General features: G+C 59.9%; 1 protein-coding gene across 1 annotated transcript; it reads right to left on the bottom strand.

Annotated features, from left to right (window-relative positions):
• Nucleotides 1-615: 615 nt before the first annotated feature.
• Nucleotides 616-18988, bottom strand: LOC309408392 (relaxin receptor 1-like; the record flags this gene model as incomplete). The annotated part of the gene is given in 18 exon segments (XM_082004207.1): nucleotides 616-904; nucleotides 907-957; nucleotides 1288-1503; nucleotides 1946-2356; nucleotides 2752-2947; nucleotides 2953-2974; nucleotides 4200-4271; nucleotides 4388-4459; nucleotides 4996-5067; nucleotides 7415-7567; nucleotides 7755-7829; nucleotides 9576-9647; nucleotides 10807-10878; nucleotides 12191-12262; nucleotides 12867-12972; nucleotides 13084-13292; nucleotides 13801-14077; nucleotides 18937-18988. Coding segments are annotated over 18 exon segments (2334 nt in total). The 3' UTR covers nucleotides 616-770.
• Nucleotides 18989-23079: the final 4091 nt, after the last annotated feature.

Here is a 23079-nt window from a genome sequence, read left to right as displayed (position 1 = left end):
CGTCCCAGCCGTTGCGGTCAGGTTGGGTGGATTCGCCCCTCTTTGGGCAGCTAGAGGGGGCAGAGCCCCTGCCCCTCCTGGGCGCAGAGCTGCCTGTTTAACGCCACTCGCCACGGCGATGTCCCTTCCCCTTCCCCTCCCTCCCCTTCCTCCACGGAGAAACCGTCCGCCATAGCTAACAGCACCCGGGAGCCGACCTGGTTTCTCCGTTCCGGCAGGAACCCAAGTTACCGGACATCGTTCCAACTGGAAGGCAACACGACCCACGCCTGGGAGCAGTTCCCAGTGTCAGTTTTGCCGTAATACATCCTATCTATCTCTCTTGGTGGAAAAAAAAAGTAACCCAGCCTGTATTCTGTGTTTTTATATATATATATTTTTTATATATATATATATATATAAAAATATAACTAACGTTTGGGGGAGTGATTTTTCTCCTAATATTTTTTAAAAATATTTCTTTTTTTTCTATCTATAAATACTTGTACAGTTGGAATATTAATATATAACTCTGGGGGTAGACATGTATTTTGTATTTAAGGGACTTTTGTATCATATGCAACTGCAACAGATCGTTTGACTTGGATGGGGGCTGCTCTTCCCGTCCGTGTAATTAATAAAGTACTAACGATACCTGCTGGCTGATGAGGAGGCCTGCATGCTTCATGATCCTCCGCCACAGGAGCGTCCCCGAGCGGAGCCACGCGCTTGCTTGTGGGGCTGGAGGGGCTGCCTGGCAGCCACGGGCCTCCTCGTGCCGCCGGGGAGGCTCAGGCGCTGCCGGCCTGCCGCGGCACTGGGGTGAAGCTCCTGCGGGGCTCGTGCCGCGCCAGCCGCTTGGTCTGCAAACAGCCCTTCACCCGCCCCTGGAAGGAGGCGGTGGCGAGGGTGTAGAGGATGGGGTCAGGGCACTGTTGATGGGCAGGATGAAGACGACCACCCAAGAGGTGACGGTGCCTGTGCCGACAAGGACGCAACCTTAGGAAGCCAAGGGGGGGCTGCCCCGGCCCAGGGTGACCCTCCCGCTCCAGCCCGCGCGGCAAAGGGGGGCGATGCCGTTCGTGGGCTCGTGGCTGGACGGGCAGGCTCCCACGGCGGGGTCAGGGCTGCTGCTCCCTGCGGAGAGGCAGGGGCCCAGGGCAGCGAGCAACGCTGTCCGTCTGCCCTTGCAGCCCACACGTGGGCAAAGAGAGATCCAAACTACATCAAGGGGTGCCCAGCCCAGGGCCTCAGGGCGGGCAGCAGCCAGGGGTGGGCTCAGGACCTTGCTGGGGAATGGGGGTTCACCTGGTATTTCCACCTGCAGCAGGGAGAGCAGCTTGAGGAGGAGGATGGGTATCCAGCAGAGAGCATCGGTGAAGACGATGAAGAAGAACCACTTTGCGATGGCGACTTCCTGGGAGCAGACTCCTGTCTCTGCGGTTTTCGATGCAGTGATGTGAACGGAGTAGAACATGCCGGAGTAGGCGAACACGATGGTGATGAAAGCCATGAGATTCAAGCCTGGAGAGGAAGAAGTCTCACTCTGAGCATAGCCGTGGTGCAAACCTCGCGAGCGGGCGTCGGCAGCATGGCCGCCGGCAGCAGGACTACCCCTGCTCTTATCACTAGAGGGGGCCGAGACACCTCGGCAGTCCCGGCTAGTCTGGCATCCAGCCTTAGCCCAGCGATGCCCACGGCCAATTCTGGGGTGAGGCTGGGCACAGCAACCAGGCTTGAGCGGGGACCCTCCCCAGCCCGGGACCGAGGGCAGAGCTGGCACTCCAGGGTCCCAGCTGGGTGGCAGCACCACGAAAAGTCAGACATCCCGCCAACGGAAGCGGTGCAGGCTCTGGTGGCACCCTGGAGGGGACGGCTGGGCGGAGCAGCCCCACTCCTACGAGAGATGCTCGTCCTACCCCACGTCGTCCCCATCCCCAGGTCCCAAGTCCCGAGGTGGCCTTACCCAGGTGGATGGTGGTAGAGTAGCTGCGGGCGCTGGGCAGCTCACCCAGCTCGGACTGCAGCAGGAAGCACACCCCATTCCTCCTGTAGTAGTTCCCAAAGGACTCCTTACACCACAGGGGGATGATGCTGAGGGAGAAGCCCAGAAGCCAGATGGCCACTAGCACTGAGATGGTCTGCTTCTTGCCAGCTCTGTGGTGGCTGAATGGCAAAACAATGGAGAAGTATTTCTCCAGGCTCATGTAGGTCAGCAGCAGGACTGACACGTCGGAGGAGAGCATGGCCAGGCTGCCCACCAGCTGGCACTGGAGGCTGCCCATCCAGGCCTGGGCGTGCTTGTTATATTCGCCCCAGTACTTGAGGTCGAAGGCTCCGATGACGAAGAGGTAGATGCCCATCAGGCCACCTGCACCTGGTGGGGAGACAAGGTGCAGTCAGAAAGAAGCACCAGTGGGCAAATGTAGCCCTTTGCATTAATGCCGTGGGCATAAAGCCATCATAGAACTGGGCAGCCTTTGGCTTTATACACATATCTATACATATATTAAAAAAAGAGCTGCCTGCTGGTGTCTCTGAGCACACACCTGAGGGCAGGGGTCGAGACGCCCCAGGCACAGAGGGGTGCCCAGAAACCCATCTGCCATCAGCACGACGGGAAAGGTGGCAGCAAACAGGCCCTGGCTGCGCTGGAGGGGGCCGGCGTCAGCTAGACAGCTCCTCCCTGGGCCAGATGCTGGTGGGCAGCTCATCCGCCCCGGTCCCCTCCGCACCCCCCGCCGGCCCCTGCCCCTCCGCCACCCAGCTCACAGCACAGGGACTTGATGGCCATGGCGTGCTGGCTGTTCTCCGTGATGACGATGGACCGCATGCAGATGACGAAGAGGCTGCCGAAGCAGGTGAGGCAGGCGATGACCCAGACGAAGACGCGCAGGATGATGTTGGCGAGGAGGCTCTCGAAGGAGGAGATGCCGTCGGTGTTGGGCTTGCAGCTGCGCACGTGGGGCTGCAGTACTGGAACTTCTTGAAGTAGCTGTCGGGTGGGGGGAAGGAAGGTTTCCTGGCTGTGACCAGGACCAGGAGCAAGCACGGTCCGGCATGCACAGTCCCTCTGCCTGGTTCCCTCCAGCCCCTCGGCCACGTTTTTCCCTGTCTGGGTGGGGAAGAGCCTCCGCTGCCTCACTAGCCAGGAGCCCCGGGCCGGGATCTGCAGGGGACGGAGCACGACGGAGCTGAGCGAGGGGCTCGCCGTTTGCACGGCTCTGCAGCTGGTTTTGGAGATTAAGTAAGCAACACCCCAAAGCCTCTGCAAAACTGCCTGGAGGCACCCCCGTGCTTTTTGGATCACGTACCACAGCCACGCTCTTAAATCTGCTGCTATTCAGCACTGTCGACTGATAAATACAGGAGTGTTTTCCTCCAACCCATGATTCCCACAAACTAACATTTAAAAAAAAAAATCAATCCCTTACTCAAATCCTTCAAGTTCCATTAACAGGGATTCATATTTTTTCCCCTGCATATTATTTCAGATTAATCTTTTCAAGCCTTATAAAAGCCAACCCATATGAGCTTAGCAAAACTACATTAGAAGATGACTACAAAACTGCAGTGCGACACTCATTTCTGCTTAATTATAGATAAAAGGAGAGAAAATGATTGCTTATTAGCAAGTCAGGTAGAAAATGTACCGTATTTATAGCGCAAACAGACCAATTACGGAAAAGAAGATGTACAGTTGTCTTTCATTACAGGTACTTTAAAGCATGCATCTGGAGAATATTAATTATATTTTTTCTCCTTCCAAAGAGAAGCTGAAGCACTCACAGCTGGCAGCGCGGTGCTGTTTCCCCCCTGCACGCAACGCCCGTCCAGCCTGTCTGCCTGCACATCTCGGGGGTTCTTGGCTTGTCGTCTCAGACCCAAGCAAAAGGACCTGGTGGGATTACTTAAGCACAGCTTTCAGCACCCGGCCTGGCATGCCTGGGCCTGACAGAGTCCCCCTTGCCCACATCACCTATGCAACGTGCACCTTCGGAAACGCAGGTCACCCTTTGTATCGCAGGTGCACCTGGATGGGGCACCCACGGCTCCCCCAAATGCTCCCCTTGCTCCAAGTAAGCCCAGACTAGGAGAGACCCCCTTGCTCCGGGGGGATTTAAACAGTATCATCATGCTTGGGGGCTGCCCGTGGGCTGAAGTAACTTGCTCACGGGTGTAGGAGCCAACTGGTTTCCCTCCCCACTCCCCCCACTCACATGTGGGAGAGGTTGGTCAGCTTCTGGAGGGTCAGGTTGTGGATGCTGGGGATCCCCAGCCCTTCCAAGCTGCTTTCCCTTTCCAAAGAGAAACCTGTGCAGGGGAGGCTGTGAGTGGCCCCAGGCTGGGCTTGGGGCTGCCGCAGGCAGAGGCTATGCTGTGGGGTCGGGGATGTTGTGGGACTCACAGAGACCGTAGCTGGGGCAGGCTCTCAAACTGGCCAGGGAAGATCTCTTTCAAGGGATTATAGGAAATATTCCTGAAAAAGAAACAAGACATGGTGTTTTTTCCACTTGGAAGCTACCAGAGTAGCTGGAAGCAAGGGCAAAGGGGTGTCTTTCTGTGGCTTTTCCCAGCACCCCCCTTTCCCCGGGACGGGTCTGCAGCCCCGAAGCAGAGGGTCTGTGGTGGCACCGTCCTGCCGGGGCCACCGTGGCTCTGGTGAGCGAACGGACCACGCAGCAAGGACACCTAGCCAAGACGAGGCGGGGGTGCAGGGGTCCTGCAGGGCCCCCCGTCACTGGCAGGGCGCAGGGGCAGCCCTGGGGCAGCGCAGCCCCGGGACTCCCAGCTGCTGGAGCTGAGCCGGGCCGTTCAATGGAGAGGAGGGGAGCTGGTCTAGTCCGTTGGATGACAGGTCGCTGTGCGGAGGAGAGCGGTGTTTGGGGAGCCGTTGAGGGCACCAAGCCTTGCACCCAGGGGTGCTGAGTGGTGAGGTGCCCTGGGTGGGGGGGCAGAGCGGGGTCCCGAGCGGGGGGGGGGGGTGGTCAGGGCGGGCCATGGCTGGGAACTTACAGCTCCACCAGCTTGCTGAGCCTGGAAAACGTCCCATCCTGGATCCACCTGAGCTTGTTTCTGCGCAGGATCCTGGAGGAGAAAGAAGGGGAGAGGGGGTGCGGGTACGGCGCAGCCCCGCAGGCCCTTTGGGAGCATCATCCGACCTCCAGACTGGCTGTGAGCAGCCGGGGTGCTGGCGCTGCACGGGGCTGACCCGCGGGGTGCACCCAGCCCTGCCGCGTCCCTCCCAAATGCGCCGAGCCGCCACCGGCGCCTCCAGCAGCCAAATGCTCTGCTGTTGTGGGGAAGGTCTAAGCCAGAGCCCAGCTCTCAGGTACAAGGCTCCATCTCACACAAGCCCACCGCTCAGAGAAGAGCCCAGCAGACGCGTGGAAGATGAGCAGAACCAGTTAAAGGGCTCAGAAGTAAAAACCCTGAGTGGTGCACCAAGAAACACAAGTGGTTTCAGAGCAGCAGGAGCAGAGCCCTGCGGGATGGCTCATGCCTGAAGGTGCTGGGGGACCCCACGAGTGCCATGACCGAGGGACGGTGCTCCTTGGCAGAGGTTCACATCAAGCAGCCGGGCTCTGCTGAGCTCAGACCCCGGACAGGGCAGCCTGCTGTAACGTGGCTCATGGGGTGGCTGGGCAGGCTGGGGGGAGATGGGGGGAGTCCCGTCAAGATGGCTTGTCCCTCAAAGCCCAAGCACGAGCCCCTGCCCCATCTGCTGCCTTGGCTCGCAAAGCTGTCTCCACCCGGGGTGTGTTTATACCGTCCGTCTTGCACGTAGGGATGTTTCCATGGCACTGCCATAACAGCCCCAGGAAACACGCTGCGGATCAAAGCCGGCGGGCTCGGCTGCGGGAGGAAGGATGGATGGCGGGGCAGCAGCTCACCCACCCGGCACGGGGGTCTGCTGACAGCTCTCACTGGATAAAAAAAGGTGCTGGTGTACATTTGGGGGATTTAATGCCCATCGGGGCTTCTCCAAGAAAGGCAGGACGGGGGACCAGGGTCTTTCTGCAGCAATCTTCGGCTGGAAAATCACAGCAGAGCTTTCCGAAGCGCTCATCCTCAGAGGCGTTGTGTGGGGCAGTGGTCAGAGGAGGACCAAGATCGGTCCCCAAGGACCATCAGGTAAATGGCAAAGGGGATCTTCGCCCCATCCACATCTCCAGCTCTCCATGGGCCAGCCCAGGACGGCTGCTCTCCGCGCCCGGCCAGGGACCACGAGGTGGGTGCGGGTTACAAGGCCCTGCCAGAGCAGCCTTCCAAAGGCGCTGCTCAGCACCGTCACCCGCTGGGGCCTCCGGCGGGAGCTGCAGGGAGTTGAAGAGCGTTTTGCAGAACCCCATGCGAGGGGAGGGAGCAGCTGTGAGGCAGCAGCACCCCGTGCCTCCGCTCTGCCGCTACCACCGGCTGCGCACCCCGCTCCTGCACGGGGCGGCTGCTGCGTTCGCCTCGGGGCGGAGGCGTACTCTGCTGCGCGTCGCGGGAAAGCCGTAGCTGGGGCAGGAGGGGGAGAGCAGCTCCTGCCGGAGGCGATCCCCCAGCCCCCTCCCAGCTACTCTCCAGATGAGCCCTGGATTTATTTGCTTGCCCTGACCCGGCAGCACCGGGACGGGGTCCTGCGATGCCTGCCCCGTGCTCGGGGTATCCGTGACCGCCCGGCCCCTGGCTCGGCTCCCCGTCCCGCTTCTGCTCCCCTGCCACCACCCTGTGGCCACCGGTAGCCTTGTGCTCGTCGATCACGCCTGCATGGCGCACAGCTCTCCTGTCCGTATCTCCTGGGGCCTCACATATCTCTTCGGGAGATCTGTGACGGTCACGTGCGGGAAAGCTAGACGCTGGGAGAGGCCTGTCGATGCAAACCCTCTGCTTTTGTCAGCTCTGGGAGGGCACCCGGTGGGGAGCTCAGCCCCGGGGCCAGGAGGAAACGGGGCAGGAGCAGGTCTCGGGCAGGAGGGGCAAACAGACGCTACTTGCAGAGAGCTGGCTCACAAGCCTCATGGCCTTCCTCAGGGGTACTTCTTAGGGGATTTGCTTGCCAGCGGAAGGGCCGGGGCTGGCTGCGAGCTCCTGTATTTGCACACCATAGAATTTTTTTTTTCATGCCGAGTCCTGACACTATCTTCCACCTGGAGAAGGTCCCCATCCGATTTGGGCAGCCCCCATGGGCTGGTGCCAGGGCACTAGGACGAGCCCACCAGCTCCCCGTCGCAGGTCAGCCACCCTGCACGGAGCCCCCCATCGCGGCCCTACAAAAGCCGTGAAGCTGCCCACACTGTTGACGCCGAGTGCAACCGCGGCTAAACCGTTAAAGGCGAGACAGCAGCCCCTTGTCTAGCCAGAGCAGCGGGCTACCCCCCTCCTCCCGCAAAGGGACAGGGTCTCCCCCAGCAAGCGGGGGCCACGGCTGTGCCCCCAAGGTACTCACAGCACCCTGAGGTCGTGGCACTCCTGGAAGACAGCCCTGTGCACCGCCCGGATCCTGTTCCCTTCCAGCTCCCTGCAGAAAGGCGATTGTGGCTGCTGGTCCCCCGGGCTCTCCCCCGGCAACCCGCCGCGCTTGGGGGCTGCCCAGCATGATCTGCTCCTTCTCGCCCAGCTGCTTCACCTCCTGCTCACCCCCATCCCCGTCTGCTGTGGGATGCTCCCAGCCCTTTCCGCCCCACGTCCGTCCCAGGAGCCCAGCTGTGGCACGGGAGCGGCGCCGGCGGCAGCCCCGGCCAGCCCTGCGGGCAGCCCGGCCTCGCTGCCGGCAGCAGGGTACTCACGGCCAGCTCAGCTCCGGCATCTCCACGCAGAGGGAGGCGTTGGGTATTTGAGTCAGAGAGTTGTTCTGCGCGTACCTGGTCGGGAGGCAATAGGGACAGACAGGGTCACTGCACCGTACGCCCGTCCGGGACACAGCCCTGTGCACGGATGTGGTCCCACTGCTGCTCCTGGAACACACGAGGGCTTTCTGCTGGTCCACGGCCTCGGGACATCCGCACCGCATGGGGTGCTGGCGCAGATACCCCGGGACGAGCTCAGGGCCGGTGGGGCCTCCGGCAGCCAGCCCAGAGCAGCGTGGCTGCGGCTGCACCGGCTTGCGCATGCCCCGGCGGAGCAGCCACGGCCACACAAAACCACGGAGCGAGTTCAGCTGCCACCGCCCCAGCCAAAGGCCTGGCACAGGCGGCTGTTAATGGCAGCGCCAAGCTTCACTCACCTGCTTTGGGCAAGATGTAAAGGCAACGGCACAGGGCACATTTAGCAGCTGTAGGAGATGGTCTCCAGTGAGCTGTGACGGGCACGTCACCAGGAGAATGGTGCATGAAAGCAGCAGCAAGCGAGCCTGGAGTGACAGCCAGTAAAGGGAAATCTATAGCCTGAACTCCCAGTGGTGTTTTTCCCAGCACTTTTGCACATGCCTGTGTGCAGAGCGTTCCTCACTGCACGTTTTGTGACCACAGTTTTAGTTTATTTGATTTGTGAGCAAAAATGCAGAAGAATAAACAGAGTACGTCACCAAGCAGCTCCGTGCTGCTGCCTGTGACGTGGAAACGTGTGGCTGAGGGGAGCTCCATCCCCCCGCAGCCCACGCAGCTCCGAGTGCTACCCAGGTTTTGCAGAGGAGAGAAGTCCAGGGTCACAGCCCCCCTTCCCCCAGCGCTGGCGGCCCTCTCCCCCCTGTGCCGATGGCTCCTCTGGGCGCAGCAGCTACCCGAGTCCTGCACATCCCCAAACCCAACGTTCAGGCTTTTACAGCCGCATCCAGCAGTTACATCTCCAGCAGAGATGGTGTGAGCCCGCAGCCGCAGCCGTGGCCGAAGCACTCTCCTTGCAGGTGTATGCCCAGGGAATACACCTTAAAACGTGGTCAGATAGATGTAAGTGCACAGATGCACGTGTGCACTCACACTCACACACGTTTTTCCCACTGTAACAGCCAAAACCTTGCCCCTAACACTGACTCAGGGCTGCTGCCAAGGTTTCTGATCCATATTCTGGACTAAGGAGATTGTGTTAAGGTCATCTTTATAGTGATGGTAAATTTGTTTTTATGGTGCTTAGAGCAAATTCATTAGCCTGCACTTCCATCTTGGAAATGGCTGGACCTTAAAAACCCCTTGGCTCGAGATGACCTGGTGTGAAGACACCCAGCAGAGGGGCAGTGGTGTGGGAAAGCATCGGGTCCTGTTTGCAGTCGCTGACTCAAGGAACGCAGCCAGCAACCCAAACCGCAGGCACCGGCCCGTCCTGCTCGTCAGTAAGTGCTGAGGCTCCGCTCAGGCCGAACGCCCCAGGCACCTGCCTGGCCCTGTCCCAAGCAAAAGCCGGGAACACCGGTTTTGAGCGGAGCGTGCCAAGGGCAGGAGGTGGCACAGAGCAGCAGCACCAGCAGAGCTGCTGGGGACGGGAGTGGGACAGACACCCCCCTCGTACCGTCACCCCTCGCGCCCTGGCAAGGCGAGGAAGCCACAGCATCCTTGGCTTGCCCTGAAAAAGGCTAGACGTTGCCTGGAGAAGTGGTGCAGAAGGTGCCAGGCAGACCCCCGCAGGAGCGGGGTCTCCCCAAACCTCACAGGAGAGCTGCCCCTGCCCCTACTTACAGCAAATACAGCGACCTCAGCCCTGCAAACATCCCGGGGACGATCGTGGCGATCCTGTTGTTGTCCATCATCCTGGAAGGAGAAGGGGAGACGTGAGACAAGGGGACCCGGAGAGGGCGAGGAGGCAGCAGGACCCTCGGGGCAGGGGGAAGGCCCCCCACGTTTCGCGCTGCCCCAGCAGGAGGGGGCTCTGTCCCTGCTCCCCATCCCCGGGCGGGGGCTGCCCCCCTCTGAAGCCCGTCCCCCCCTTGAATCCTGCCCAGGCAGCCCTGGCTGAAGTGCTGGATCCAGCTGCAGAGCCTGGATTCCTTCACACTCAAGGGTCTGCTGGATTCTTCCTCTCTTGTTCTGTGAAATAAGACAAATTAGAAACCATTTGGGGAATTCAGGGCCGTGCTTGGCTTCTTGAAAGTCCTCTGGCTTGTCTGCACCACAGACCACCCTCTGCGAGCTGCTCATCCTTCTGTTTTCCCTCCTTGATTTAAGGAAAAACTGCGCTGGTCCCACGGCAAGTAAGAGGAGGGAAGCCTGGGGGTGGCAGGCCTGCCCGAGCTGCTCCTGCAAATGCAGAACGGGAACGAACCACCTTGTAAAGTGGCCTTTACGGTTTTTCTGTGGTGAAACCTCTATAAGCTCCGTGTGTAAAACCACACGCCGCATGAGCCCAGATCAAAGAGAGCTGCTGAGAACAGAGGGGAAGGATATCAGCTGCACTTTCAATTCAGGCGTTTATTTTTCAAGGTGACGGAGCTGCAGATCTCCCTGTTTAACAGCGCACTTAAAGCCTCTTATACACAAACCTCTGGTGCTCCAGCCCGGGAGCTGCGGCTGTCTCTGCACGAAGCCCATCACCGTGCCCTGCCGCTGCCATGGCTGCTCCGGACCGGCAAGGGGAGCGTGGCACGGCGAGCCGCCATGGGGACCAGCTGGCCAGAATGAGATTTCAGAGGTGATCGTGTCCACTCCGTGCTAAACCTGACCCCAAGTAACGGGAGGGAAACTCAAATAGGAGTTTCATAAAAGAGGCCAAGCGTGCCCTGGTCCCCGGGGCTGGTGGGGATGGCGGAGAGGTGGAGACCCAGCTGGGCATCGCACCCGTCGCCACCGCGGGCGTGTTACCACAGACACCCCGAAACCATCACACCCATTTTCTCTTGCTCTTGGTAAATGAAAGGAAGCGTCAGGATCACTCACGTCCTCCGGTGCTGCTGGGACCGGCAGAGGAACTCACAGCCACTCGAGGCGATGCAGGTCCTCGAAAACCCGGGGCTTCAGCTGCGTGATCCTGTTGTGGCTGAGGAACCTGGAACCAGTGCAGAGGAGGAGAGCGATCCTCAGACACCGCTGCCGATTAACCCCGCTTTTGCTAAAGCTGTTCCTCCCGAGCTGCCCATGGCCCCCGGCTTCGGTGCCCGTGGCACCACCTCCCTTAGCAGCTCCAACACAGGATGCCAGCTCAGGCTGGATAGCGTGGAGATGGGGACAGCCGTCCTCCTAGTAGGAGAAACGCCTCTGCTCCACGTTCATCCAAAATACATGTGACTGCAGCTTAATGCACGCTTGATACCGGCTCTTGCAGGAGCAAGAGAAAGGGCTCAGAACCCACCTCGAGCCTCCACGCCGGGAGGAGCGGAGGGCTGCGTCCGCCCCAGGGCTCCCCTCCCCGCGCCCTGTACCGCAGACGCCTTTACTCACAACGTTTTAATCTGTGAAAGTCCAGCAAAGGCTTTGGGCGAGATCAACCAGATCTTGTTGCTTTGCAAAAACCTATTTTTAAAAAAAGGGAACAAAAAAGAGGTTGAAGAAGTAGTAAGTTTTCTAAGGGATTCTCGGGGCCCATCGTCCCCAGAAAGAGAGCGATGTGCCCACATCTGCAGGACGCTGGCCACGTGGCTCACAGGATGCTAGCCACACGGCTCGCAGGGCTGGCTGCTGCCTGCCCAGCATCACGGGCCAGCCGGCCCCGGTGGTGCTCGGGGATGGAGGTCCAGGCTGCAGCCTCGGCTCTGCCACGGGCTCCTCGTCCCAGGCGGCCCGGGAGAGGCTGGTTTCCCTCTCCGCCTCCTTTCCTCCAGGCAAGGGGAAGGAAGCTGCAAGTACAGACGCCCAACAGGCACAAGCGGCTGCCGTGAGCTGCTTCACGCGGGCATCGCTGTACGAAGCTGCCATCCCGCCCAGCACCCCTCTCCCCCTCGCCCCGTTCCGCTGGGTCCCTCCAGCCCCCCGGTGCAGCAGCCTAGAAAGGCGACGGGCCGAAGAGCCGAAGGGTCCGGGCTCTCCAGCGCAGGGCAGCTCGCTCGGGAGGTGCCTCAGGCCGCCGCGCGTACGGGACGGCTATCGGCCGGCGCGGGGGCTGCTCCGCGGTGGGGCTGCGTGTCGGGAGCTCGCAATGCCCGTAGCAGGCTCCTGCTGACTTCAGCGGGCACCACGGGCTGAAAAAGCTGCTGTCTGGACAACGGAGCGTCCCATCAGGGCGCGCTGCCCTGACGAGGCTGTCGCGACAAGCGCGCACGTCGCTCCTCTACGCACGGCCCCGCGGCGGCTGACTGCTCACCCCCTGCTCTGCCCTGCCTACGAGCCAGCCAGGCAGCAGGATAAAGAAAGGCCATACTCACAGCTTCTTCAGACTCCTGTACCCGGCAAACTGATTGTCCAGCAGAGAACGGATTTTATTTCTCTTCAGGTCCCTAACAGGAACACAGAAGAAAAAAAAAAATCAAACCCAAAGCCAGCAGACTAAGACAGAGGAAAGACCTTTATCAAAGGAAAACAGTGAAGGCTAGACCCTCCTCCTCTTCTTGCGCAATACAAACCAAATGCAAGGCAGCTGCTGCCCATTAACACTACATTGCTAATTGCCCTCCCAATCTGCAAGCCCTATTTGCCGCAGATGAAGGTTTTTTTCACTCTCCTCCCTTCCTAGCCCTTGCTTTTTGCACACTAAGGGTGGCCTGAGCCTGGACCTTGCTGCCAGCCTCCGACCCCGAGCGTCGCAGGCAGAGGCTGGCAGTGCCGCAGGCTCCCCAGGGCCCATCCCGGGCAGGACCCGGCCGTTCCCCGCTCCCAGCTCAACGCTGCTTGTGGGCGGGTTGCAGCAAGCAGCTGAAGCTCAGCGGAAAGGGGTTTGTTGGCACGGAAGGGGCTCTTCGCTTCTTTGGATCCGGGCACAACAAGCAAAAGCCAGGGATTTTATCTCCTTGCCTCGAAGCTTGTTTTCCTGCCGGGTGGCAGTGCATGCCCCGCTCGTGCCTCTCCCGAGGGAGGGGGGTGCGTGCACCCACTGCTACTCACAGCCTCGTCACGTTGGAGGAGACCCAGGGGACAGTGGCGAGGTCCCGCTCGGGGCAGTCTACAGCCCTTCCCCAGCACCGGCACCGCTCGGGGAAGAGCTCCAGCCCTGCGGGCAAGCACAGGGGACACCCTGAGAGGAGGGCACGGGGGGTCCGTGCGGGGCAGGGGAGACCCGTGGGGCGGGGAAGGGTGCCCGGCCCCGGGGAGGACAGCTTACAGCAGGCGTCACCCTCGTCTTCCACCGCCGTCCCGCTGCTCCTCGCAGCCAGCACGTCGCCCAAGGTCTGCAGCCAGCCGCTGTCATCCACGGCGGGGCAGAGAGCGGGGACCTCCCTGAGAGGCGCCGGCTGCTGCGCACGGGCATCGGCGCCGAGCAAACCCCCGGCCGCCTCGGGAGAGCGTGCTGGGTCGCACGAAGCCTGAGATCTGGCTCCGGCCCCACAGCCATACTGGGGCAGAATGGAGATTCATCCGGCCCCGTGGTGTGTCTCCAAGTGCAGCCACAACAAAATTTCCTTTCCTCTATTTCCAGCATCCCACCACCCGCTTTAAGGGTATCCTGAGCCAGACGCTGCATCCAAGCCTCGCAGTTAACCAGCTCCCGGAGGGTATAAATTTGTCCAGTCTCATTTACACTCCTAGACCGGGCATCCCTGAGCAAAGAGCTCCGCAATGGCCCTACGTACTGCACCAAAAAAGGAGCTCATGTTGTGTCTTTAAATCTGCCGAACCCGCACGTCCTGACCGGCAGTGCAGAGCCCCTCCGCCTTCCCACCACGGCCCAGAAATAACTCCCCAGCCCCGTAGCAACAGGGGTTTTCCTGCACTCCAGCCTGGGAGAACCCCTGATGGACGGGCCCCTCCCTGGGGGGCTCAGACAGCCGCTGCGCCGGGATGGCGTGCGAACGCAAGAGCCGGGGAAGCAGCTGGATACTGAAGCGGATCCAGGATTCCTCCTGCTGTGGTTGCTCCCAGCTCTGCTCTGATGCACGCGTGGTCCCGGTGTTCCCAGATCCGAGGGTTACTGGGAGGGCATCCCTCTTCCCTGGGGGCTGGCGGCTTACCGCAGTTCTGGTCGGCTCCGTTGCCGCAGTCATCCACCCCGTTGCAGTGCCGGGCCTGGGGCAGGCAGGCGGGGAGGCTGCCGCAGGGAAACTGCCCCAAGGGACAGGCATGCCCGTCCCGCCGGGAGCGGATCGGAGGGGGCTCTGCTGGAGGAAGAGGAGACGCTCAGCGCTGGGGCAGCACCTCCCACCCCCGGGCCCCTGGCGGGTGCTGTGCTGTCGCCTTTGGGGTGCTGAGCTCCTGGGGCCGCGTCCTGCTCGGTGCCCAGCTCCGCTGACTTTGGGGGCAGAGTGGGGCGGGGGGCTGGAGGGTGCCTGTGCTGCTGCTGAGGACCAGCATGGCCACACCAGTGCCCCACGAGACTGCGCTCCGGCCGGAGCAAGCTGGAGCTGCCGGGGTGCTGGGACCACCGGGGAGGCACGAGCACGCCCCAGGGGAAAAGACGGACCCAAACCCTGGCTTTCGGAGCACTTTTAGCTGGCAAAACGCCTCCTTGGAGCCAGGAGACCCGGGCAGAGGCAGTTCTGCTGAGGAACACATGGAAGCGGAGAGCCCCAATAAAGCGGCCACTGCATCCCTCCTGCCCAGCCCCCCCAGCCCACCCCTTCCCGGCTGCAAAGCTCCCTGGGCATTCCGGCTCTCCTTTTGCTGACCCTTTCCATCAGAGCCATCGAGGACAGCCAGCTCCAGGGCTCTGTTCATTAATATCCTGCAATTATCCACGGCAGAGGCTTGCTTCAGATCCAGCTAAACGTTTCCACAGCCCGCTTTGATCGGGGCCCGGGGCAGCGGCAGCCACCGGGCACGGGGGGAGCACGGCTGCGGGGCCCAGCTTGCGGCTCAGGATTTTCTCCAACTGCCAAGGCTATTAACGGCTAATGGTGCACGCTGTAATTAAAAGCACTTTGCTTCACACACACACAGGGACCCCGGTAACCATCAGCAAGCACCGCGGCGTGATGCGGGAACGGGTAGGATTTAGGGGTGACTGGTGGGGACTCGCAACACCCCGGTGGGCAGCGTCGCACGGATGCCATCCCCGCTGGCTGGCCCGGCAGCCGAACCGCGAGTGCCTTGTCCACACCGGTGAGGTTTTCCCGCAGACAGGTCATGCCGGGACCTGAGGAAGCTTTCCATTAGACTAGAAATATCCCCACTTTCTGCAATAGCTGGCTGAGCTAGACGTAAACGGCGTGCGCTTCCTGAATCCCTGCCCGGACCTCTCTGATGGCTGGGGTCCCACCAGCCTGCCCCGGGATTACCGACACATCTGGGGCATTTGTTCTGGGGAGAACAAGGACTTCAAATCCACGCAAAACGCAATGGGTTTAACCAACATGATTCAAAGTGTTTTAAGATTTGGAGCAGAGTCTGTTGTGGCTCCATAAATCTTTCCCGAAAACTGGAGCCATCCCAAGCACCTCTTTAAGGGACCTCTGTCCACTTGAAGCCATAAAGCGGGTCCAAGTGACGTTTTTAACAGACCCACGCCATTGCTCCGCGTTGCCTCCTGCCTTGAATCGGCCGGGACCCTTTGACTAGTCTTTTTGCAAACCAAGAAGTAATTTTAGATTTTTATAAATGCTTGTGGCTATACTTTTCTATTAGATGTGTCTAAGCCCCTGGGCGTATCGCACATGCTACTGCAGAACGCTGAAACGCGTAACAACTGTCAGACAAATGACTGTCTGCCTGGCACGTTAAAAAGCGTATCTGCTACTAAACGCTGCAAAAATTTATCACTGAACATTTGTTTGCGCAGGATCTTTTGTTCCTTTAGCGGGGAGCAAGACCATCTGTTTTCTTCTGGTAACGCAACAGACATGGGTCGAGGCTGGGACGGAGAAGTCGCCGGAGGCGCGGGTGAGGGCTGCTGCGTGTGCCCGAGGTCTTCCCCGCCCAGCCTGCGAATGCCATGACAATGTCACGGGTGTCTGAAGGAAGGAAGACTCCGCTCTCCAGATTACACCAGCTTTGCAACGGTGGGTGTTAGGGAAATGCAACAGGGAGAGTGAGAAACGGGTAAGCCGTGCCCTTGGCTGGAGCCAGCCAGCATTGCCGCCCGGCGCCGGCTCCCGCAGACGCGTGGGGCAGGTCTCCACCAGCCGCGCGTGACCCCGCACGTGGCCTTCCCGGCCTGCGTCGCTCCAAAATGGCTTTCTAGGTGCTGGCCTCCATCCTGCTGGGAAGCAACGGAAACATCACCATCAGCACGAAACCGTCCACCTGGAATGAAGCCGGTGCCTGGAATAACACCTCGCTCGGAGGCATCTCCTCCGGCGACGGCACGACCCACGCCACCTCCTCCCGGGCAGTCAGGCTGCTGCCGAAAACCGGGCGGAGCGGGGAAAAGGGAGAATGCGTCTCTTACTTCTACCTCTTAGTTACAACGGAGCTGGAAAGGGAATTGATTTTGCAAGATTTGGTTTTATACACTAAGACCAGCACCGCAGCAGCACAGAAAAAACGCTTTACAAGGGACGGAGTCGCGCTCTGCCAGCGGGTCGAGATCAGTCACTGAAGGCTCAGGCGGGTGTGAAACAGCAGCTGAGCAAGGACACCAGCCAAGCAGGGAACAAAGACCAGTGGGAAGCTCTGGTACATGGGTATCTCGTAGAGGGCATGCGCAAGCAATTGCTCTAACAGATTTCCGCGTTGCAAGATGGACGAATGCAAACTCACCATCTGATTGCTCCTTTTGATTTTCCTAAGCACCTGTTTCTCCGAGGCAGCAAATACAATAAAAATTTGAGCCAAGTTTAAGTGTAAGTTTATTTCTACTAGAACTGTTGAGTGTTAATGCTTCAATAAAAGAGTTTTATCGCGTTTATTAAAAATACCTCATGCTGGCAGATCACACCCAATGATAAAAGCACGTGTGAAAAACTAAATAAAATGTCGTTTGTGTCAAAACAGTTCAAGTCTGCGCTGTATATCAGTGTGAAGTACCCGCGAGAAGCTGGAAGCTGCTCCTCACCACGAGACCTCCCTGTGGGTGCTCGCCGGCGGGGAGCCCTGTTTGGCACAGGATCCCTGCGCGATAAACACCTAACCCGTGAATTCAAACATGGACAAAGATTAAGGGCAATCAAGAGCATCTCACCGCAAATCGCCCAAATGGGAAACCTCTTCAAAGAAGCGGGAATGATGGCAGGAGAAATGAGATTTCAGAGGTGCCGTCGGGTCCTGCCCTTGCGGAGCGGACGCTGGCGAGGGGCTGGGCTCGTAAGGAAAAACGTGTCCGCTTAAGACGGCGTTTTGGGTGATGAAAGAGTAAGAAAAGACAACGCAGGGGGGTGGGGATAGTGCAAGACCCCTGGCTCTCGCCCTCTTGCAGCCCCGTGGAGGGAAGCCTGTCCCTCACCCTCCCCACGTCCTGCGAATGGACACAGCTCTCCCCACCCTCCGACCCGAGCTCGCGTCCCTCCAGAGGGATTTTTTTCCTGTCTCGGTTCCATTTCTAGTTATCCAGGGAGGCTCTCCACTGCAGACTCTCATGCCACGCAGGCTTCTGGCTGTTCCTTTAGTCTGAATTTATGTAGGACCCACAGAAGGCAACAGGAAACTTTCCGGGGCCTCCAGGTCCCTATTGCAGAGAGCGTATCCACATATGGAGCTACGTAAATACTGAGAGAGAAGCGTTTATACATATATATATTCTTTATATAAACACAGATAGCTTCTATTTTTTTTTCAGGAATGACGCTCGAGCCCCAGGTTCCCAGCCGCGCTGACGCTTTCCGGCCACGCTCACAGGGCCTCGTTCTGCATTAACCCCCCAGGGCTGGAGAAACCAGGGGTGGTGCAGGGCAGAAACCAGAGAACAACCTCAGACAAGAGAGGAGAAGGTGACATCGAAACAAACAACAACCCCGAGGCAAAGTGTGTGTTTCAGGCAAGGGAAAATGCTGAGGAAACCGGTGATTTTCGGACGATGCAGTCTGTTGGCTAAACTGACGTCCCTGGCAGAGGCGGGACGGGGTGGGCACGGGCACCGTGCTGCGGCGGGGACCTCCCCGCCCCAGCCCCGCGGGGCCGCTGAAGGAAGAGGAGCCAGAGGCGGCGGCCAAACGTGGCCGGGATTAACCTCAGCATCTGCCTCGGCTTTTCACAAGGGCCACCCGGGATCGCAAACGAAGCCCGCGCATCGCCGAGAAAACAGCCAAATTCTCTGGAAACTAACAGGCTGAATGAAACGCGCCTTTGGGTCGGCGTTGCCTCTGTCTGCGAAGAAGCCGCGTAAGCTGTGCCCGCGAAGCGCCGGGGACGCAGGACGTGGCCGGGGGATGCAGCGCCCGTCCCGCTCCTGGGTGCGTCCCCGCCGCCCCCGCCCAGCGCTGCAGCCCCCTTCTCACAGCACACAGATCCCCCTGAATTTCCCGTACCGCGGTGGGTCGAGCAGCACCTAAAGCAAACCACTCGGAGGAGGCACGAACAATTAACTGTTTGGCCAGAGAGAAAGGCTTAATCCCCTCCCTCCCACAGGGCAGGCAGGGAGGGAACAGTTTGCATTGCCATCCGCAAAACTAACCCCCAGCAAATCAGGCGAAAACGGGACCAGAGCAGAGCGCCTGCCTTTCCACCATCCCCCTTCCTAACTTCCAGCAGAAAGTGTCGCTTTTGGATCTGGTTTTTGTCCCCTGCTCTCTCCCCTTTCGGACCGTGACATCGGTGCGGCGGCTGCATCTGCTCGCCCTCCGCTCCCGTGCTCGCTCTTCTCGTGGATAAAAGGCAGAATCAGAGTTTGCCGCTCTCGCCGGGTTTACGGGTAAGACGGATGCCCAGCGAAGCGAGCAGTAAGCAGTACAGAGCACGGCGCTACCAGGCACACGAGTTCTCCTCGCAGGACAGCACTTTCTTGGTGGAGCATGGCTGTTTTCAGGCAGCCAGCATCCCTGTGCCAGGGTCTGTATCAAAATCCCCCAGTAAAATTCTCTGCAACGTGCCCCCCCCAACACCCTTTCCGCCCCGCTTTGGACGACGTGACCTGCAGAGACCCACTTACTTGTAGAAGCGTAGAAAAGCGACGGCAGAACGATCAGGAGCAGCAGCCTCATGTCAGCAGCCGCTGGCAGGGCAGTCCCCGGCCCCGAAAGGCTTGGAAACCTCCCGGGCTGCGGAGGGAGGAGGGAAGGGGAACACGGAGATGCTGCGGGTCCTCTCGTGCTCACGTACACGAACGCGCCGACATCTCCCGGCAGCGCACAGGCCAGCACCGGGGATGCTACAGGTTGTCACTGGTCTCCGGGAAGCCACACGCTGTGCGGCCATCGCCGTCCCGGGGAAGACGCCGGTGCAGCGGTGGTCGGGCACGTCTGCACATGAAATCCAGGGAGGGGACGTCTATGGTGAGGAAAGAAGAAGAGAAGGAAATGAATCCTTCGCCTGCGCTCCCCACCCCGGAGACAGCATGGGGCACCCTGGGGTGCACCCCCCAGGGGAGCCCCGGAACAGCCTGGGGAGGAGGAGAAGGAGGAGGAGAAGGAGGAGGAGGAAGGATCCTTCCTCCCCAGGAGGGCCCTCTGCTGGATTTGCAGTCAGTACCTGCACCCACCCACGTCCAGTGGCCCGATGGACCCAACCCACCAGTGGCATCCACGGGGATCTCTGCCCCAGCCCCGCGCTACGTGCCCCTGTCAGCCATCCCGGTGTGGGCACGCAGCCGCCGCGGCGGCGAGGCAGAGACCGCCCCGAGCCTTCATCCGAGCGCGCGTCGGGGTACACGGACTTTGTGGGCTGGGGTCCAGGTGGGCTGCAGGTAGCGGCAGGGGCTGCCCCCCTCTCCGTGCTGATGCTGTGGTCCCCCGGGAGCCCCTCCCCGTCCCTTTGCCCCCCGCCCCGTGCACACGCAGGGAGGAGGGTGAGAGGAGTGCTGCGCAGCCCGCCCTGGGCAGTGGTCCTTCCGCTGAGGGGGCTGTCCCTTCAGTGGCTCCGAAGAGGCCAGGGACGAGGGGTGGCACCGCCACCGCCTTTGCAGGCTGCCGGCCACGGGGGCAGCCCTTCCTCAGCTCCTGGTGCTGCACGGAAACCCCATGGACCGGGGTGGTGGGAAGCGTGGGAGGGGGAGTCCTGCAGATGAAACGGCTTCTCCAGCTCAGATTCACCCGCGCCCTGAGCTGTTTCACAGCTGGGAGCGGGAGGGAGGAGAGGTGGTCCCAGTCAGAGCAACCCCTACCCCCACGACTTTGATCTCCACGCTCAGCTCCCAGACCATCTGCAGCGAGCACGGCTCTCCTTGGAGTCTCCTTTCCCCAGCATTTCCAAACGCTTGTTACTGGTCCAGAAAATCTGTAAAAATTTAACCCCTCCCCTGCTGCTGGAAAGCAAATCTTTACATGGGTCACAGGACCTGCTGTCCTACCTCTGCTCGTCCCAAGGACGGAAGTGTGTGGGATTAAACGACATACATATTCCCCCTTTCATTTGCACATTCCTACTGATATATTTAAAGCTTATCAATAAACTTAGCAAAATTCTTGTTGGTGCTTTTAAAACTACTCAACAACTGTTTCTATCCCGGCTCCTGGTTGTCATCGGTACCAACATCCCTTTCCTCCGGGGTCCAGGAACGCAGCCTTCCCTCCCGCCCCCGCCTCCCCTCCAGCCGTGAGCTGGCCCTGCCGCGGCCGGGGCGCCAGGAAGCAGGGAATGGCTTCCAGAAGAACTTAACTTAAAGTACTTGTGGCTTTAGATCAAATTTATTTAAGATCTAAAGGCAGTCTGCAGCTAAAAGCCAGACAGAGCGAGGCTGGTGAGGGAAGAGGAAGTGGAAGAGAGGCAAAAATATTTCATTTTGTCAGAGAGGGAAAGAAGCTGTTGGAAAAAACATTCTTTGCATGCAAATCTTAGACCCTCCGCAGAGGCTTTGCAATTCTGCTGCGGCAGTTTGAAGGAGTCGCTTCAGTCTCGAGGGCTGGATGGGGACTCGGTGTCAGGACACAAACCCCATTTTCTGCCTCAAGGATCAAACTCGGGCATTTGCTGCTGGATGCCAAGGTGCCCGATAGCAGTAACTGCAGAGCCTGCGAACCCGCAGCCGGGAAAAAACCTCAAAACTCAAATTAAAATTTGTTTCAGGGACCGACGATATTTCTTCTGCAGACTTTCCTGCCCCTGTCGCAGGTCCCCGTGCGAAGCCACGGGTGCACCACGGAAGAGCAGCCGCCTGGATGTTACAGCCCCAGCAGCCAACGATGGGCCTGAGCCGAGGAACCTGCCTTCAGGAATATCCTCGTGGCATGGAGGTCTGGGCCAGGATTTTGGGTGGCTTGTGGGCAAAACAGGGAGATCAGGGTAGCGACCTGTTGCAAAGGTGAGGAGGTGCAGGCTCAGGACTCGGCTCCGCAGCTGGACCTGGCTGGAGATGCTCCATCAGGAACGGGAGTGAGGCAGCGCCTTGTGGGGTTCCCCGCGGTGCAGAAGGGCGTCCTGCTTCGCGGCCCGTGCCGCTTCCAGCGCAACGCGGCAGCGGAGCCCGCGCCCCTGGGGAAGCGCCGCAGGAGCCAAGGGGCACCCACCTTCTCTTGCCTACACCCCATGTTTCATTGCCTGGCACCTCTCCGGGGCATCACCCCAGCCCCTTCTCGGCTCTGGCTCCCAGCTGACAGAAGCGGTGATGCCTCCACGTGCCACCCTCGTGCCGTGCTTCCCTCCACCCTTTCCCCGCGGGCCTGCAGACTGTTGGCACCTTTACACCAAGTTCGTATTTCTTAACAAAGCCCGCGTTAACAGGCCAAAAAATTTCGCCCAACACCCTTTGGCAGCAATCTTCCTCCAGCTCTTGGGGACGCGCCTCCCACCAACCACCCCGATGATGTATGGGCGTTGGACGCTTCCCCACACGCATTAAATCTCCGGCCATGAAGCCCAGCGATACATTACGCTACAGAGCCCCGAGGGGCTCGGAGAGGACTTGTGCAATTGCGTGGCCTAGATTTATATCCTGGGATTATAAAAGCGCAACCTCTTCGCAGAGCTCCGCAGTCATCCGTGGGGCAGAGCCCTGCGCCGCGCCTTCCCCGCTGGAGCTGGCTGCCGCCTCCATGGATAATGTTCCTTTCGAGCAGTTCAAGCCAGCTTTTCCCTTTGTTTTCCACTGCGTGACTCCTCGTGCCAAATCCCTCCGTTCTCACTCAGGCCCGACTTCCCTGATGCTCCCCCCTCCCCATGCATTTGAGGAGTCTCTGCCCGCGTCCGAGGCCACGGGCTGCGCGTCACAGACCGGCTCCGCTCGCCCCCGGGCCGACATCCACGACGCCCCGTGCGCCCAGCGGTGCCCTCGGCCGGGCAGGGGCAGTCCCTGCCATTGTCGAGGCGGGTGATGGGGCTGCTGTGGGACTTGATGGCTTGGATGAAACCGTTAGTCTGGGGCCATTACTGGGTTTGTTCACCCGTCTAACAGCAGTCAGAGCCTGCTGCCTTGCTCCCAGCTGGGCAGCGGGATGCTGAGCTCAGCAAAACAGCTGTGGTTCAGTGTTGTAATAGAAATATGCTCATCAGCTGGAGAAATTGCCTCCAGAGGGCAGGGCCGAGGCAGAGGAGGCAAATGTGAAGCTGATCCATCTTTCCCTAAGTCAGCAGCCTCTTCCCCCCACCTGCCCATCCTCACCCTCCTGCCCGAGGGGCAGGGAGATTCCTGCTCCCACCCAAACCCGAGTATGCCAGAGCCAGCAGCAGCGTTGTGCCTGAACCACAGACAGTTCCAGGCAAAGCTCCGAATCTTCAGAGCCGGACTCAGAGCAGCCTTTGAAACAGCCCTGGTCTGTGGGTGCAAGGGAGGGAGATGCTGGGCAGCACCAGACCTCCCTGGTGGGGACAGGCACAGGCTCTGCTCCCATCTTCAGAGAAGGCTCCACAGCCGCATCCCGTGCTGACAGCCTGTCCGCACGACTGACTTCCGATGGACCAAGAAACCTGCAGGAATGGGGCGCTGCTGGCGAGACGTGAAGGATTAATCAGAGCAGGACAACGACTGTGGCCAAGCGAGATGCTGGAAGCGTGCGTTTCAGTCCTGACGATCCCCCGCAGCGGTTCTCCGGACAAAGCCTGTGCCCAGTGCAGTCACATCAACAGGCACGGGGGTTTCAGTATTCCTGCTGCACAGAAGTCAGCCGGTTCAAGGACAAGGAGATTCAGGCATCCTTACCGC

The sequence above is a fragment of the Phaethon aethereus genome (genome assembly GCF_964289735.1).
Source record: "Phaethon aethereus genome assembly, chromosome: 10".
Lineage (NCBI taxonomy): Eukaryota > Metazoa > Chordata > Aves > Phaethontiformes > Phaethontidae > Phaethon > Phaethon aethereus.
This window is presented reverse-complemented; position numbering and strand designations above follow the sequence as displayed.